The 18,269-nt window shown below is 40.9% G+C and overlaps 2 protein-coding genes across 2 annotated transcripts; both read left to right on the top strand.

Annotated features, from left to right (window-relative positions):
* The first annotated feature begins 389 nt into the window (after positions 1-389).
* On the top strand, positions 390-12,071 carry tars3 (threonyl-tRNA synthetase 3). The gene is made up of 19 exons (XM_050071250.1): positions 390-738; positions 1,047-1,133; positions 1,300-1,487; positions 1,731-1,854; positions 2,103-2,227; positions 2,535-2,652; positions 2,965-3,029; positions 3,149-3,227; positions 3,460-3,606; positions 5,495-5,593; positions 7,192-7,358; positions 7,486-7,648; positions 7,816-7,953; positions 9,388-9,465; positions 9,559-9,659; positions 10,014-10,118; positions 10,525-10,597; positions 10,726-10,840; positions 11,526-12,071. The coding sequence occupies exons 1-19, from the start codon at positions 418-420 to the stop codon at positions 11,672-11,674; spliced, it is 2,442 nt and encodes an 813-aa protein (XP_049927207.1). The 5' UTR covers positions 390-417; the 3' UTR covers positions 11,675-12,071.
* A 667-nt stretch (positions 12,072-12,738) lies between these two features.
* tm2d3 (TM2 domain containing 3) lies at positions 12,739-18,269 on the top strand. The gene is made up of 6 exons (XM_050071499.1): positions 12,739-12,907; positions 13,491-13,592; positions 14,421-14,581; positions 14,887-15,061; positions 16,628-16,703; positions 16,846-18,269. The coding sequence occupies exons 1-6, from the start codon at positions 12,769-12,771 to the stop codon at positions 17,009-17,011; spliced, it is 819 nt and encodes a 272-aa protein (XP_049927456.1). The 5' UTR covers positions 12,739-12,768; the 3' UTR covers positions 17,012-18,269.

Here is an 18,269-nt window from a genome sequence, read left to right on the forward strand (position 1 = left end):
AATGTATGAGAAAATATGTTACTGCCCCCTAGCGTCGGTACTCCATAACAGGAAATATATGTATTGTAACGGCAATGTAATTAGTTTATAGTTAAAGTACCTTCTCTAGTAGTTAGGATACATAATAGCGTAATAATTCATAACTTTAACTAAGTAATATCCTGTCAGATAACGTTAGAAATATGTTCACTCGTCTACTAAAATGTGACTTGACATTCGCTTTAGTCTTATTTTGACACTCATATCATAAGCAATATACATATTTATGCGTATCTACTCTAATTTCGATTTGTAGGACATTCTTTATTAATTTTTTGAAAAATAAAAAAAAAGGCCTATTATATTACATTGTTTCATGTGGTTTTATTTTCAAAAGCCCTCACCGGAAGTTAGCTGTCATCGAGGGGTCATTTAAAAATGGCGGAGTGCTTGGCCGCACGCTTGGCCAGCCAGGAGGAGCAAATTCGGCTCCTCACTAAGGAAGTCTGCACTCTCCGGGATGGATTAAGCCGTGGTCTAGACGCCGGCGGTGTTACAGGGGTCTCCCCGGAGCTGGAGAGCCTGCGGGCCGAGAATGAGAAGCTACAATACCGGCTACTGCACCTCCGGCGGGGTCTGCAGGCGGAGCTGGCGCTGGAGGAGGCGCAGGGCAAGAAACCACAAGGAGTGAAGTGTGTCAAAGCTCCGGAGAAAAACACCAGCAATAAGCAGCAGACAAACAACCAAGCCGATAAAAAGGTAGCAATAAAGACCGTGACAGAAGATATTACCCAGTTTAAATATGTAATTTGATGATGGTAGTGAGTAGTAGTGAGGCAATGAGTAACGGGCCCCTGTCCAGTGAAACCAAATGACAAACCACACCACACCATATCCAGAAATAGCTGCTCCACTCAGTGTCATAGTGTGTTCACAGCTTGTATACTGGACATGTTCACTGGCTTTGTAACATCCTGATAATGTGACTCAGACAGAAATAGTGATAAAAGCTTGTTGTAAGTGTAACATACACATGCACACACACACCCCTTTGTGTTTGCATACAGGTGGCAACCCCGGATACCAAACCAGCTGACAGGAACAAGAAAGAGAAGAAGCAGGATAAGGGACAAGGAAGTGGAGCTGTGAAAGAGGTGATTATTAAAAAACATAGAAAATAAAAGCACAGAACAAATGTTTTTGCTATGGTCCCTATCGTTCCCACATGTAAACTATGGTCATGCTTGATTTCCTTTTAAATGCATTTAAAGTGTAGGCAATTTATTGACTTTGTTTTTTCAATATATTTCCCCACTATAGCACAAGCCATTGCCTGGATTTGTTGCAGAGCGCCTCAGCCTCTATGGGGAGCTGAAGAGGGAGAGTGATGCCCTGCTGGCAAAGAAAGCTGCACAGAACAAGGCCATTACTGTGGAGCTGCCAGACGGACGTAAGGTGGAGGCCAAAGCTTGGGTCACCACACCATACCAGTTGGCTTGTGATATCAGGTTTGTACATAAACAGCTGGCCAGATCAACTAATGTTCAGCCAACCACTGTATCATCAATACATGGCCGCCAATATGATCAATATGATTTATTATTTTCCCACAAAACGCCAGATTGTCTACAGACACATGCCTTTTTTCCAATATTGTTCTCAAACTTTCTCTTCATTATGATTATAGAAATTATTCTGTTAAGTTTGGACACAGCATGTCTGAGGCAAATTTCTGACACTTGATCTTTCAGCCAGGGCCTGGCTGACAACGCTGTGATTTCTCGGGTGAATGGGGAGCTTTGGGACCTGGACAGACCCCTCGAGCAGGACTGCTCTCTTGAGATCTTGCGCTTTGACAATGAGGATGCTCAGGCTGTGAGTACAGACAACTTTTAAAGTGATTTAATAAAAAAAAATAATAATAATAAGCCACTTTTTTCCTTTTTATCATCTTCAGTAATGTACTAATACTAATTATACTAGTTATAAACCTAGCTTGGTGTCTGATGTATTAAAAAGGTCCAAGCAACAGTGTTCAAACACAGTTCTTGGTTTAATTTGACTAAACTGTCTTGGGTTTGTTTGTCAAGAAGTAATATTTACATCATGATCTCATGTCCAAGGTGTATTGGCACTCCAGTGCTCACATCCTGGGGGAGGCAATGGAGAATTTTTATGGAGGTTGTTTGTGTTATGGACCACCCATCGAGAATGGTTTCTACTATGACATGTTCCTGGATGGACAGAAGTGAGCAAGTATTTTTACTATCAGTGTTGTCTCTGCTCTTACATGTGATCTTTTTTTTCTCCTGAAATATTGTGTAATTTTGAAACATCAGTCTATAAAAATGGATTCCAGTCTTAATCTTTTCAAATCAGCGCTTGATGGTTTTGCTTTGTTTGGCCAAAAAAAGTGCTCACAGCAAAAAAGCAACTGTCTTTTCCTTTAAAACGTATTAAGCTGAAACACAGAATCATCACGCCAAACGTGATTATTTCTCAGAGCAGCACAGATAATGAGCTTGTAATGAACCGAAGATGTTTCCTGTTTTCAGGGGAGTGTCCAGCAATGAGTTTGGTGACCTGGAGGCTTTGTGTAAAGCTGTGGTAAAAGAAAAACAGCCCTTTGAGAGGCTTGAGATCAGCAAGGAGACACTGTTGAAGATGTTCAAGGTGAGAATCAAGCCAGAGATTTTCTGCTTGTGTGAATTATGATTTAATTGTTGTGTATTTGTTTTCCAGTCTTTGAAAAGTTTAAAACTATTATTGCTATTTCACAAACAAAGCTCTCTAGCCATAAACTTGCATAGCCTGGTTAATATAGTCTTGCCTATTATTATTATTTGCATGTATGTATTTCATATTTGGCAAAAGAAACACAGTGAAGTCTTTAAATTAAGGCAAAAAAAGTTGTGAACGTATGTGAAGATTACTCCCTCTGCTCAGGATAATTTCTAACTAACCCAAGGGGTTTGCATCTTACAGTACAACAAGTTCAAGTGTCGCATTCTGAATGAGAAAGTCAAAACCCCCACTACTACAGTCTACAGGTACGTTGCTTCAGAGAAGGAAGAGGAAATATTATTGGAGATCTTTATTTTAAGAGGATGTGTGAGTTATTTTGGGGTCTTTGTGAAACTAACTTGTGTAATTTATGAATCCTGGTTAGATGTGGGCCTTTGATTGACTTGTGCAGAGGTCCCCATGTCAGGCACACAGGCAAGATTAAGGCCATGAAGATCTACAAGGTATGTAAAAATACACAAAGGATCAAATGTTACTATTGTTTTGTTTTTTTTCCAAAGTCCTTAAGTCCCATACCAATTTATGTTCTCAGATAATGTTTTCCCCAAATGTTGTCATCTGTTACCTTAATTTTTCTGACTACTTAAACAAGGAATTTTAGCATTTTAACAATTTTTACCTCTCACTACACTTCCCAGTTTGTAGCTCCTCTATTTTTTCTACCTCTGTCGTCAGAACTCTTCAACCTACTGGGAGGGCCGCTCCGACATGGAGACTCTACAGAGGATCTATGGGATTTCCTTCCCAGACTCAAAGATGCTGAAGGAGTGGGAACGCTTTCAGGAGGAGGCCAAGAACAGAGATCATCGCAAGATTGGCAAAGTGAGTCACTGTAGGCAGGTCGTGTTTAGGCCCACCCAGCCGGCTGAGGCCTAAAACCAGAGACTAAAACCCAGTACAAAGTGAATTTTGATTGGTAATTGTACAGTATAACGTGACAGCTGACACATCTCCTTTGATGTTTTTGTAGGAGTTTTTCCTCATGAGAGTCTAGGTTTGTGGTTTTATGGATGTGGTGAAACCCTGAAACGAACTTGGATCACAATTTCCAGGCAAAAATGAGCTGTAAACATACATCCAACAATATAGAAACAAAATGTAACATTACACAGAGGTTAGGAAAGTTGAAGTCATTCCCCTCATGTAACCAAGTTGGCAAAGTCTTTGAAGGCACAAATGCCCTGTGTTGAATCTGCCTGTAAGTATCTTTATAAATGTGTTAGATTTGAATAGACCACCTTCATCAGCTGGATTTTATCATTTAACAACATCACCCACAGATCAAATTTTGTCGCAGTTTTGGACGTGAAAGTTGTTTGGCACTAAATCATGTTGCTGCTTTATACCAGCAGAGGGTGCTGTGTTTCTTCATATGGGCACATATGGGGCAACTGAGTCATCTGAGCACCCCAGCTGGTTTCCCAGCATGGGAGACGCAGACGGCAGCACCTCAATCACCACTGATAACAACACTGATCCATAATAAACGCGAGAGTCAAGATATCGCTGCCGAGGCCAGTTGGAGGGAGGTGACAACAGTGACATGTTGTTTTAAAGATGGTGCTCTGTGGCATGATCCCAAGATGACTCTCATTTGCACAGTGTATCGTGAAAGCACAACATTTTGAAAACCTCTAGATCAAGTCCAATTGTATTACCCAAAAACAAAGATCCCATCAGTTGCACCAGCAGGGATCCGTCTGTGTCTCTGACATATCGCTTTAATAAAATTGTCCAAACATGTTAGAACTTGACACTTTTGACATGTGTAGAGAGGAAATAAAAGCACTGGTGTGTAAATATAAAAATATCTCCAAAGGGGTGTTCCTAAAGCAAGATTTCTATTAACACCAGGCTTATTTCAGTAATTCAGTTTCATAAAGGAGGTTTAGATAAGTAAGGCCTAAGTTACCATGGAAATCTCTCCCTCCAAACTAGCCTGGTCTGCTTAGTTTTAACACTTTGTTTCATCTCAGGCTTAACCAGTGTACCAATCAATCTGTCAGAAGATGGTTTCGCTTTATCGCTGCACTGTAAACATCAGTCAGTCAGCTTTTCACAAAAGCCCTGCTTGTTGAAGTCACATTTCTGAGACATGTGCCAAACTTCTAATCCCACACTTCAATTTACTTGCGCGTTCAAAACCTCTGTGATCAAGGGTGTCTCCAGAAATGAGACACGTCATTACAAAGTCTCATTTCATTAAATCAAAGTGAAAATGACAAAGCAGTTCCATAATTATAGTATTTATTCTGTTGGATTCATGCTGCTCTGTTATGAAGATGTGATTGGTTCTTCAGTGATTATCTACTGTAGCTCATAAGGATGGAAAGACAAAGAGGTGAGGTGGGGGCTGTGTTATAAACTCATGCACAAGGAGACAACTTGTATCATTGCTCCTAAAAAGAAAACTCACCATCACAGGGTAGTTACAGATATCACAGGACCTGCTGACAGTGTTGTAAATTAATAAGATAAGGAAACAGTTTGTCCTGTTTTGCCAGCTACCAGGGTCCACCATCTCTCCCTGTGTCTCCACTCTGATTCTGTTGACCTCTTTTAGGCGGTCAGTCGTTCGCAGGTGGTCTGCTGTGTGATGGTTGTAAAACTCCCCACTGTCTATGGAAGTGCTTCTTGCTTGTGTAGCTGCAGATAATAAGAATATGTGAAATCATGAAAACATAGCTATATTTTTTTGTGTGCTTTATAGGATCAGGAGCTGTTCTTCTTCCATGATCTCAGCCCTGGCAGCTGTTTCTTCATGCCACACGGAGCCTACATCTACAACACACTCTCTGAGTTCATCAGGGTACGAGTGCTTCTTTTATTTACTGTATATTTGCTGAGGTTCATTCTAAACTGCACAAGCCTTCAGATAATGATCCCCTACTTCTTTAAGAGTCTGCTTTTTTATTTAAAGCTTCACTGTAAGTTACAATTAGTATATTGATATTCATTTGCATGTATTATATCATTGCTATCAACATCAAAATGAGTAAGTACAGCTCAAGAAATATAAAGATTTTGAGGTGAAGACTTTGATCACCATTGGTTATTTGGGGCTGTTTTATTGTGTTTAAATGTTTGTCTTTAATCCTACAGTTCACTGTATTGTTTTCAAATTGATACAAAATATTTATTGTGAACTTAACAAAGGAAGCTCTTTTTTTAGTGATTCTGGAAAACATGTCTCTTTCATAATTTGGTTAGAAATGCTTATTTAGGGGATTTCCATTCAGGAGTTTGAGTCAAGAAGTACTCCAGAGGTGCTGAGGCTCAAGCTATGTAAAACGTTTCCAGTGAACTTGTAGTGACTGCCAGCTCATTGACATGCAGACCACTAACCCTTAACTTCTGCAAAACATGCAATCACCATGGAGCTCCAAGATAAGCTGTGAGCGTAGTGGTTACCTGAATATTTTAGTTCAGCTCAGTCAGTTCAAATTCTGCTCAGAGCCTCAGAATAGCTCAGGCTAGTTCTGATTGCTGCTGCTTAAAGTCTGCATCGTGGCCTGAGCTTTTCAAAGGTTTTTCAATCAAGCATCAAATACGTGACAAACTGAACATCATAAAGTGAAGTATGAGTCTGGGTAATATGTCATACATGCGACTGGCCTCGTGGAATGGAAGTAAAAAAAAATTCTTTTAAGACAAGGTAGTGTTTGGGAAGCCACCAAATTTTCACATTTGGTAATCAGTATAAGTGATAGTTAGAGTGGGCAGAAGTTCCCTGTTAAGAGCAGACCGCAGTCTTGTCGCTAGTTGAGCAAACTTTAGTGTGACTCTCTGTGACGTCCCTGCGGAGATGTGTCGACATCTTGAAGACTTTCACAGCACACACCAACACAGCAGACCAAGCCAAGGAGACCTCACATATATCGCACAGAAACAGTGCAAGATCATTATCACGTCACTTCAGTCTGTTATCACTGTGTAAAAAGTTAAAAAAAAAAAAGAAAAAAAAGCCTGCTGTGCAGGTTGAAGAAAATTTCATATGCTCGAGGGTGGCTTCTTATGATTGCAGTGGATAAGAAGCAGTCAGTCACCACTAAGCACGTGACATTCAAGTTTTTTTTTCTCTTTTTCTGCTAAATTGTACAGTATCTATTCAGGTGAAGCTGAGCATGCATGATGTTTTTAAGCTTCATACTCAGCTCCACATATTCACAGTCAAAATCCTTCCAGTAACAACAGTCCTCCACTGTTGGCTGCAAAACAGCTCAACTGGACATAAAAATGTTTTTGCTTAAGGAAAACAAGCGGATAAACAAAACCCACAGGATCAGATTTCCATTGCAGTAGCGCCAGATTCGTGCCAGAAGTCATGACTCAGCTCAGCTCAACAAAGTACCTGTACAGTCCAGCTGGCGTGTTTGCCTTGTTCATGTGGTTTTCTTGTTTTTCAAGGATGAGTACTGGAGAAGAGGGTTTCAGGAAGTAGCCTCCCCCAACATCTATAACAGCAAACTGTGGGAGACATCTGGCCACTGGCAACACTACAGCGAAAATATGTTCTCCTTCCCTGTGGAAGATGACATCTTTGCCCTCAAGCCCATGAACTGCCCAGGGCACTGGTAAATTTAGATCTCTGAGAGAGTAAACATTTGAAGTGTCTCCTAAATGTTGTAAATCAAACAGCATATACAGTATTTGATGGGTGTTGCGTGTCATTTGATTTCCTGTTCTCTGGTTGTCCTGTAGTCTAATGTACAGCCACAGGCCTCGCTCGTGGAGGGAGCTTCCTCTGAGGCTGGCAGACTTCGGGGTCCTTCACAGAAATGAGCTGTCAGGAACACTAACTGGGCTGACCAGAGTGCGGCGTTTCCAGCAGGATGACGCTCACATTTTCTGCACGATGGATCAGGTGACCACATCAATAGTTGTCAGCATTTTTGAGGGTTGTTACACAAGTGGGACAATTATAAAGTCTTTGAACATGTGTTTAGAAAAAAAAAACAAGTTCCAACTTACTGTGCGTCATTTCTTTCAATTCTGAATCATCTTTTCTATTTTTTTGTTGTTTTTCTACAGATCGAGTCAGAGATGAAGGGCTGCCTGGACTTCCTCCGCTGTGTTTATGATGTGTTTGGATTCTCCTTCCAGCTCCACCTCTCCACTCGTCCAGAGAAATACCTGGGTGACATCGCTGTGTGGACTCAGGCTGAGAAGGTATACTGCATCATGCATTGTAGTGATGATTTATGGTGGAAAATGAACTCCAGGTACCAGACGAATTCTGGTAAATACTCAGCAGATGATGATCTGACTTTGTCTTCTAGGCAGGGGCTGGCCAACAGGCCGGGGTTAGATTGTTTTTAGGTTAGTTAGATTGTTTTTAGGTTAGTATGCCAATGCAAAACCATAAATGTAATTGCACATCAACCCTTAAATGTAGGATAATAGCATCCTTTTTATATTTTAAAGAATTTCCAACATGCCATTATGCTGTCCAAATAAATGTCACATCAAATAAGAGGAAGCCTCAAAGTCACTTCTGTATGAAAAAATATAATTATATATTTTAAATAAGCTCTCTCTGCACACGGGACAAAGTCTGAACATCAGGTTCTTTCCAAAGCCGAAAGCACAGAGTGTGTGAGGCTTTAATTGCACTTCAATTTCACATCTATGATAAATTGAAATGTTTAAAAAAAAATACATGTAACCTGTTAATTAAGACAGTTTAGCTTAGGTTAAATAGTTTCACCAATAATGCCTCCTCCTGCTACTGAATGTAATCCAAGTTTTACCAAACATGGATTGCACTGAAGTAGTTTTGTACTGGACTGTAAGCCTGTTATATTAAGAGGTGTTGGTTAAGTTTTGTCCACTCCATTTTACAGTGGTGGATGCTGCAAGGGACAAATTCCCCTCAGTAGTTAGAACACATCCATTTGGTGGTGGCAAAAGGTATCAACCAGAAAACAGAAAGAAGAATAATCAACTATGTATGGTTGAAGCAGGAAGTACTGTGACATTTCTTTCATAAACTGATGCAAAAAAGGCTCAAATGTTATGCATACAAGTTCACCAGAATGCAGGAAATTAAGTGTTTGACAATCACAATTTATGGTATTAGACCCTGCTTTGGTGGCACAGACTAAAATGCAGTCACCGTCACGTTTGTGTTTAAAATCTTGCGTAAGAAATTATAGACTGGGATGTCTGTTTTAGATTCATGTTTATGTGATTTTTGCAGCCTGATAGTTAGGAAACAACATTTCATTTCAATGCAGTTTTTTTATGAAATTACTAGAGCATAAAAAATCTGGAAGCTGATCAAGTTGTTATTGCAGCTGAATGTGTGCATAAAGATGAAGCTTCAGTTATAGTGTCAGACCTGAGTCACTGTGAACTTCCTTGAATTTATGTAGGAGGTGTGTCAAAAGATATTGCTCATTTGTTTGACTTGATCTCTGTCATTCATTTTGTACAGTTGTAAATTGCATAAGGGCACCATTTATGATGTAAATGTAGAAGTGTATTAGGCAATGATGCTCTGTCCTCAGTTGTGCACTGCTGAATGACATGGCCTGCTTCACAGTGAATGCTTTCCATTGTTTAGATTTAAGTGTATGTTAACATATGCCTCATGTTTGACAGCAACTGGAGAGCAGCCTGAATGAGTTTGGGGAGCCATGGAAACTCAACCCTGGAGACGGGGCTTTTTATGGACCTAAGGTCAGAACATTTCTTTATTTGCTGCCAAACACAACAATATTTTAATACTTCCCTGAGGTCTGTAAACCTGTGTTGTTTTCTTTGCTGTCGCAGATTGACATTAAGATCAAAGATGCAATTGGACGTTACCACCAGTGTGCAACCATTCAGCTGGACTTCCAGCTGCCTATCCGCTTCAACCTGACCTTTGTGGGGTGAGTCACCTAATCAAAACATTGACACACTGCTGAGTCTGTGTGCTTTACAGCACCAAGGGTTGTATGTTAATCCTGTCCTGAATAAAATGTCTCAGCTTGCGCGCTGTGTTTCAAGGAGCTGTTTGTTTAAGAGGTTAAGAGATGCATGCAAATTTAAGCTCGTTGAGCAGGTGGCAGGTTGATTTATTACCTCTCCAGAAACTTCAATTTGTAAAGATAGATAGATGAATAAGGATAATCATAGAGACAAATATTGCAATAATAGATATGAAAGATTAAGTCTTGTTTACAGTCATAGTGACACATTTCACAGAAACCTTTTGATATTCTCTCTGATGCAATGTCTTACAGGAAGGATGGGGATGACAAAGCGCGACCTGTCATCATCCATCGTGCCATCCTGGGCTCAGTGGAGAGGATGATTGCCATTCTCACCGAGAACTATGCAGGGAAATGGTGAGCTGCTTCCTGGTTGCTGTTTTGCTTTGAAGAGCTACAATTAAAAAAAATAATAAAAAAGAAAATAAACCATGATTCTCAATGCTGATATGGCCCACTGCTTTGATCTGTCTCATGTGTTCAGATGTAATTACTTTAAATATTTTGTATTCTAATACAAATCTTTAGGGTGATTGTGTGTGACATGCAGTCTCATTGGAGGGCCAAACTACCCACTGTATTGTTCATAACATTTTAACCATAATGTCCTCTCTACTTTCTGGCATCATTTCAACATCCCCATTCCATAAAGATTTCACCTATTGGTTCCTTTTCGTCAGGGAGAAGTGACACTGGTAAAGTTATCACACCTGTATATCATTGTGACGACTGTTTCATTACTTTCTGTCTTTCCCTCCGATAGGCCTCTGTGGCTCTCTCCACGTCAGGTGATGTTAGTGCCTGTCAACCCCTCTTGTGAGGATTACGCCAAGAGGGTATGTCTTCCACTTCCCTATCTTGACCACATTTAAGTGCAATCATATGAGTGCAGACAATAATTATCTGTGGCATTCAGATTTGTATAACACTGAAACAAAAACTGTTTTTTTCCCCCACCTGTCAGGTGTGCAAACAGTTTACAGAAGCTGGTTTCATGGCAGATGCTGACCTGGATTCAAGCTGTCTTCTAAATAAGAAAATCCGTAATGCTCAGTTGGCCCAGTATAACTTCATTCTTGGTGAGAAAATCTACCGCCTTATGTCATTTCGGAGCACTGACTGACCACTGATTACATTTTCACCCCAGTTTTTGTTGCTTTCAGGGTTGCCTTCAATCACATTTAATTGGTGTTTTTTTTTATTTAATTTAATTGATTTATTTATTCAGGTAAATGTAAAGGACCACATCATAGCAAAACTTGAGGATTAGTACAACAGCCTCTGTGAGGATAAGGCATCTAAAGCATGTTTAATGAAATGAGTGTATTCATTAATTTGCATGTTTTTAGTCCATATTATCCATTTTATAATGCATTTTTTCATAATTTATGCTTTTAGTTTTATCAATGTTACATTATTGTTTCAGCAGAAGCACTGCAGACTTTAAAATCCATCTGCAGTTACAACAGTAGATTTTGTTAATAAGCATTCGGAAATCAAAACAAGATGTTTTCAAAAATGATCAATCGAATGTTTTGTTCTTTTTTTTTAACTGTGGGGTTGTCAGTGAATTCATTTTGAGAATAATAATGACTCAAAATAAACCTTCTTAATTGGCTGACTACAAAGCAAATGGACCTCCAAGCTGGCTAACCACCCACAGTTGTTGAAGTGAGCGGCACAAAACAGGGAATGTGTTAGGGTAGCTGTGTGTGGTGTGACTTGGCCCATATCAAGCTGTTGTGTCTTCTTGTGTCTTGGCAGTGGTTGGAGAGAAGGAGAAGATGACTAACGGCGTCAATGTGCGCACGAGAGACAACAAAGTCCACGGAGAGCTGTCGGTGGCCGAGGTGCTGGCACGCTTGACCCTGCTCAAACAGTGCCGCTGTCCAAACGCGGAGGAGGAGTTCTGATCAAGATAAAGAACAATCCAGACTTTTGCGTTGGAATTGCTCAGCTACAGCTAGATGAGCAGTGAGGGGACAAGTGATGGGACATGTAAAGATGGTACAGTGAAGGTGTAGTACATAGAGCCGAAATCAAACAGAGGAAATGATGAGATGATTTTCTGTAAGCAAATGTGATGAATGGCTACAAAACAACTCAGAAATGCCCACTGATCATGTATGAAGGATGGAAATGGACAAGTTTGTGGAAGTAATTAAAGCCTGTCGGTATTGGAAGTCACTTGGTAATTAAGGGAAACAATGTGATCATTGTCATAATAACGGTTTTGTGAACTTGGCACTGATTTGTCACAAAGGTCTGTCTCTGTGGGGAAATCCCAGAAATAAAAAAAAATCTACTGAATGTGAGTGTTTTGTTGTTCTGTTTTCACATCAGAATAGATTGTGTTTTTACACGAATTACGTCATGATAAACAGCAATAGGATTATTTTGTAGAGACATGCAGCCTTCCAGGAATAGGTTTACTCATTCCAAAGAAATGTCTTGAAACTAAGCAGGTGGTTTTTTTTATTATCTATTGAGCAATACAGAGCCACATCCTTTTTTCAGCATGTAGGAACAGATCAGGAACATATGACAGTGTCAGACAGTAAAATTTATTTCTCTCCTACTTCCTGTTTCCATATTAGTGCTTTTGTGCGCATGAGAAGACATTTAGTGTCACTCTACAGAATTAATATCCTTCAAACGCCAAATGAAATGTGACATCATTACAGGAGGAGTACAGTGGGCGTAAAAGATGGGAAACAGGAAGTTGTACTACTCTTTGTGCTGCATTCATAGTCATCAGAAAGATGGCACAAAAACTCAATAGTATCCTGGTAAAATGGTATTTCGAAGTGACAACAACGTGGTTTATTGTTATTTGCGAAGTGCAGATCTAATCTAAGACGTATGTGAATGGATCAGTTAGTGTCAGCTGAGTATTTCTTCCATCTTCGGGGCTTTGACCATACAACCAAAGAAAAAAGCGAGCAGTCCCCTTGCCTCAGACTAGCAGAGGATCGCTAACGTTCTGTTTTTTCCCTACATCACTTGAATGCAGCATAGGCTCACTTTACTGTCTGCAACAATGGCCACTATCTGTCAGATTTGGAGACCGGACCGAGGACGGTGCTTCAAAACCTTCGGAATAGTTTCCGTTTTGTTGCTGGACCTGGTCTTACAGTGTGTTAACGGTATGTTACGTGGACATTTACAGGTTAAACCAGCCTGACTCGCGTGTAAACGTTTTGTCGTTAGCATACTAACGTTAGCTTCCATCCACTAAGTTAGCAACTGGCTAGCTAGCGAGCTAACACCAGTGCACCTAGCTAGTTAGCAATGAAAACACAGGATGCTGTGATAGTAGCGCTGATTTAACAGTTGTTTGTCTCATATAACGTTAGCAGACATGTGTGGTTAATTATATACTGTTTAATTTACAATACATGACAGCTAACAATTTGCTGCCTCTGCTAATCTGCAAGAAGTGTCACGAGCCAGTCAACGTCTCGGTGATTAGCTTAGCTTAACGTTTGATGTTTAATTACAATAGAATCCTATTTAACGACTTAAACATGTACCAGGTGTCTGAGTTATATTCAACCGTACGTTACTGGCGTGTCTGTCCTGGAACACGCTAAACTTTAGTGGTAATCACTTAACCATAGTCAGCACAATAAGTTACGTATTGTATGTAAGTTAACGTTATTAGGTTTTATAACCACGGTTATAGCAGTGTGATGAACTATATCCTCTTCATTGGCGGTTTTTTGTCAGGCTACCTGAGCTCTCCTCATGTTGGCCAGGACCCTCACTACACCAGAGATGCCCAGCATGGGCCTGTCATCACCAGCCCAGTGGTCCCTGCAGCAGCCTCAGGTAAACTCTTAAGTTATAGAGCAACATTACTCATACTGACTGTAACCTGGAGCTAGAGTTTCTCTTGAACACATCAAGGGACCTACTCTCAGATTGTGTCTTTATACCTACAAAGAAATAAAGCACTAACTAGACATAACATGTTGACATTTCAATGATTTGATTATTTGAAATCATACATACAGACCCTGAGAGCATTTTCCAACAAAAGGGGTGTGCGACGTAATAGAAAGGGATTCCTCACACACAACCCAAGATTATAAACAGCAAATCAGTGCAGATATATGTCAGTATTCTGGTAATGTAACCTCTGTAATGTGATACAGTAGCTATCTTCCTAAAACTTAATTTGTCTATGTTATTACATATAAACAAGAGCAGAGAAATAGCAGCTAATCTAGGCAGGGCTGGTCAATTTTCAGATGTATTTTCTCTGTTTATATTTTAGGTTTTCAACATAAAATCGTATTTTCTCTCTTACCCTCCTACGTCAATTCAAAGAGAATAATGCTCTTTTGTTGTCTAGGGCTAGGCTTTGACGTGTTTTCAATAGAACTACATCTTATTCTTTGCTGGTTAGCAGGCAGCCTTGAGGTAGAAAAAACAGGAATGTATGGCCTTGCTCAAGTTGGCCTTTCTGTTGAGTGCAGAGCATTAGTCATTTCAAAACTTAGAGTAATGTAGTGACAAGTGTATTGCCACACCCATTAATGCTCCCAGACATAAAGTCATAAATTAATTTGCATCAAAGCTGTGTTACATTACATTGATTATTCTAGCTAGAAATGGAGAAAAACATCTGTTACCTAATGTTTTCTTTTTTTGCAGTGTCTCCCGCAGATGAAGAGAGCTACACTTCCAAGTGTCCTAGTGGGGGGGAGTGTAGTCGCCTGCCAGCAGATTGCATGCACTGCAATTACCATCACAACTGCACCTACAAGAAACCAGCATCCTTCACTTGTAAACCCAAAAAAGGAGTTCACTGTATAGTGAGTAGCAGTTAATCTTGTGATAGATCCATGCAGCAAAGTGTAAGAGTGGAAGATTTTCACTCAGAAGTCTAGACCTTGTTTAGCTGACTGATGAAAAGGGAAATGAAACATGGCTCATAAAGTCATGTTGTGCTTGTTGTTGCCATGAAACTGAGAGTGATCTAAACATTGCTTGACAGAAGTCCCCAAGATACGTGGTTGCATGTGGTGAGAATATTAGTGATGTAAAGAAACAGCTGCGGTGCTTTAACATGCGAATATCTATGTATTGATGACGTGGTTTTTGTTTTGTTTTTTTGTAGGGAGAGTCGGGACAGCAGCAAACCAACTTCTCCCTCTCCATGACCTGTCAGTTCTGCTGGCAGCTGGACCCCGCCGAGTATCGCTGCTCAAACTCCACCAACTGTATGACAGTGTCCTGCCCACGCAAGCGCTACAACGCCACCTGTGACGTGTTAGAACATGTGCATTGTTTAGGTATGATAAAGGCTCTGCTGTAAAGCCTGCTTGATGTATTTGCCTTCAGTGGGGCAACTGTGTCTCAGTCAGGCACTGTAGACATAGCTGTTTTGGGAAATTAGATATTTACAGATATTCTCAGTTAAAATGTACAAAGTGACCCTTCTGCTGAGAGCAAAAATGTGAATTGTTAGCCATGCATGGATACCATTCAGTTTCCTATGCAGGGTTTGGCTGTCTGTTAGTTGATTAATGCGATCTAAAAATAATATTGTTGAATAATTATGATCATACAGTTTTCAGTCCTATTTCTTATTGCTGTCTTAAGGTCTACCATACAAATCATCACCAGCTATAAATCGAGCAAATACGTAGTGTGTACTATATTTTGTCTATGACAATTAACTACTTTGGCAGCGGTATTTATACATCCCCAAAAAAGTATTTTTATAATTTTTTGCCACCAGCTGACCTGTTACTTGTCAGCCCATTTTGGTGGACGTTGCAAGTTAATTAATGAAACAGAAGACCTGTCCCACCCATTGTGTTGATTAAGTTTTCAGCATTTTTTTAAAGGTGCTCTTAGCAACTTAAAGCTCCAGTAGGCAACATTGTTTTGGTATAATTGAGTAAAAATTGTATAATATCCTCTAAGCATAATGTAAATCAAGTGGTCTGAGACAAACAATAGGTTTCTGCACCTCACCGAGGCTCTGTGTTCAGCCTCTAAAGAATCAGTATCATGCCGATGTGCATCAACCAATCAAAGGTCAGCTCAGACCGCTGCGTTCCTATTGGCTGTTCTACTGCATATGCGCGTTCCCGTGCCGCCAGCAGAAGGGGAGAGCAAGCGGCAATGGCGAACAGTGCACCAGGTAAAATAGCTATTCCAGCACAGCAACTGCCTACACGGCTAAATAACCCAAAAAAAAGGAAGACAGAACTCGGTGCCCCAGAGCCCCGGAGGGAGGGGAAGGGTGAAATGGGGCTGGGCCCGGCCGGAGGGCGCAAGGGTCAGCCGGGGGAGCGGAGCCGAGGGCTCTCCACGGAGGAGAGCCGAGCCTTGGGGGTATGTGCGGGGCGGGCTGCTGTGCGGTGAGGGAGAGCCGAGGCTCGGGAGTATGTGCGGGTCCGCGAGGGAGGGATGGGGAGGGCTGCTGCGCGGAGAGGGAGAGCCGAGCCTCGGGGGTATATGTGCGGGGCCGCGAGGGAGGGATGGGGCGGGCTGCTGCGCGGTGAGGGAGAGCCGAGGCTCCCAGAGAAGGAGAAATAGAACCAAGTAGGATAAAATACTCGCGTGCTCGTCTGGTAGGAGGGGCTCAGGGCGGAGACGAACGAATCCTAACTCAGATGAGACTCAAAAATCAACCGTTTTCAGGCTTTCTACCTACTGCAGCTTTAATGACAAGTCTTAAAGGAATACTCTACCCCACAAATGATCATGTGTTTATCAATTACTCACTTTTGTCATGTTGAACTCTCAGAACTCCTGAAATATTATTGTGGTCTTCTCAATTTGTGAAAACTTTTGAACTTCAGGACCACTGTCTGTTTCCACTTAATGTTTATTTTTTCCGTCTGCAGGTAAAAGACGTTTTCAGAAACGTTTATTTTGTAACTGGACTGGAGGATACAAATGGTCGACAGCATTAGCACTCAGGTAAAACCTGCTTCTAGTATGTCCAGAGTTATGACTTGCTTAGATGCTTGAAACATTGTACAAAAATCAATGTGAATCAGGATGTGTGCTCTAATAGCATCTCTAACTTTGTTCTGTGTTTTTCTCTCATGTCCGTCTGCAGCATTACTCTTGGCGGCTTTGGGGCTGATCGGTTTTATCTGGGCCAATGGAGAGAGGGTCTGGGCAAACTGTTCAGCTTTGGAGGCCTGGGCATTTGGACATTGATAGACGTTCTTCTGATAGGGGTTGGTTATGTGGGACCAGCTGACGGTTCTCTCTATATCTGAAGTTTTGGAGACATGGCTGGATGGTTTGTGCTCTCTTCCCCTTCACACCGCTTCACTCTCAAAGATTGAAGATCTGAGATGCTGTGTTCTTGGCACGTTTGCTTGCCCGAGCTCGCTGTGCAACACGTCTTCATCCCATCTGCTAACAGGCAGGAAGTGTTTTCCTCATTACACCAACGATGTCTCTACCCACACAAACCATCAGATCAATCCCAATCGTTCTGTATCCGTCTCCCGTCGAGATTCTGTAGATGGATCTGTGCAGCGGGATGAGAAGCCAGTCATCACGTCTATCTGGTTGGTTTGACTTAAATGATGGTCAGACTCCGTCACACTGATACATAGATAGATTTGGTTTCCCATGGAGCAGTTCTTTCACAGATATCCTGCCACCTTGGAGGCATGTGTTGCTCCCTCCTTATTGCAAGGTAAATGCGTCAATGGGGGGTCAAATGGTAACCATGGCTACAGAGCTTTTCATGGGGATACCAGTCACAGCAGACATGCTGAGAGGTAATATTTATGTCCTGAAAGAAAGCATGAATATGCAGAAGGGAAATTGTTCAGGTATTTTCTATTGACAACAGACAGTTGGTCTTGTGGATGAGTTCAACGGTTATTTTACATGTGCTTTATTTTTCCCCACATTGAGTCAGGCCACTACTGTAAAAACATTGCCTTAAGGGATAGATGAATGATACGATGGCTTTTTAAAAGCTTAAATGTTGGAAAGTTAAAGTTCAGTGATAAACTTCACATGTTGTAAAGTAAATTTGTAAGAGCTACTGTATCTTCAAACAGCAACTGGAACTGGTAGAGAACCAGAGAGAAGTGCAGGGGCGAGAACTTCTTCCATAATATATATCATCACTTACTCACAACATGTAGTCTAAGTTTTGGGAGACGCAGAGATAATAATCTCTCACAGTGTATGTTTGTACATGACTAATATTGAAACACTTCAAATGTGTTGCACTAGCAAACTGCAGTTACTTGTGGTTTCCCGTGTTGGAGATATTGGAGATATCCTGTGTATACAACTGGTATTTTCCCTCACTCACTTTCATTCTTCACATGGTAAAAGAAAAACTGTGTACTAACACTGTAAACTCTAAGCCTGATACTGTGTGGCACCATTGTGCACACCTCTCACTTCATGTAAATACGTTTTCTGTTTTCAGTGTCAGGTAGTTTTAATCTGTTTCAAACACTGTAAATGACATTTTTTAAGTTATGTAAATAAAATTGTGAAATATTA

This window comes from Epinephelus moara, chromosome 1, assembly GCF_006386435.1.
Source record: "Epinephelus moara isolate mb chromosome 1, YSFRI_EMoa_1.0, whole genome shotgun sequence".
Lineage (NCBI taxonomy): Eukaryota > Metazoa > Chordata > Actinopteri > Perciformes > Serranidae > Epinephelus > Epinephelus moara.

What these genes read in the sequence shown, in the direction of transcription:
- tars3 (XM_050071250.1), top strand. Translation starts at nt 418, where the DNA reads ATGGCGGAGTGCTTGGCCGCACGCTTGGCCAGCCAGGAGGAGCAAATT. An exon ending in CACTGTTGAAGATGTTCAAG is followed by an intron (nt 2,653 to 2,964) that starts GTGAGAATCAAG and finishes TGCATCTTACAG; the next exon opens with TACAACAAGTTCAAGTGTCG. An exon ending in CCAGTATAACTTCATTCTTG is followed by an intron (nt 10,841 to 11,525) that starts GTGAGAAAATCT and finishes GTGTCTTGGCAG; the next exon opens with TGGTTGGAGAGAAGGAGAAG.
- tm2d3 (XM_050071499.1), top strand. Translation starts at nt 12,769, where the DNA reads ATGCAGCATAGGCTCACTTTACTGTCTGCAACAATGGCCACTATCTGT. An exon ending in AAAAAGGAGTTCACTGTATA is followed by an intron (nt 14,582 to 14,886) that starts GTGAGTAGCAGT and finishes GTTTTTTTGTAG; the next exon opens with GGAGAGTCGGGACAGCAGCA. An exon ending in AGAACATGTGCATTGTTTAG is followed by an intron (nt 15,062 to 16,627) that starts GTATGATAAAGG and finishes TTCCGTCTGCAG; the next exon opens with GTAAAAGACGTTTTCAGAAA.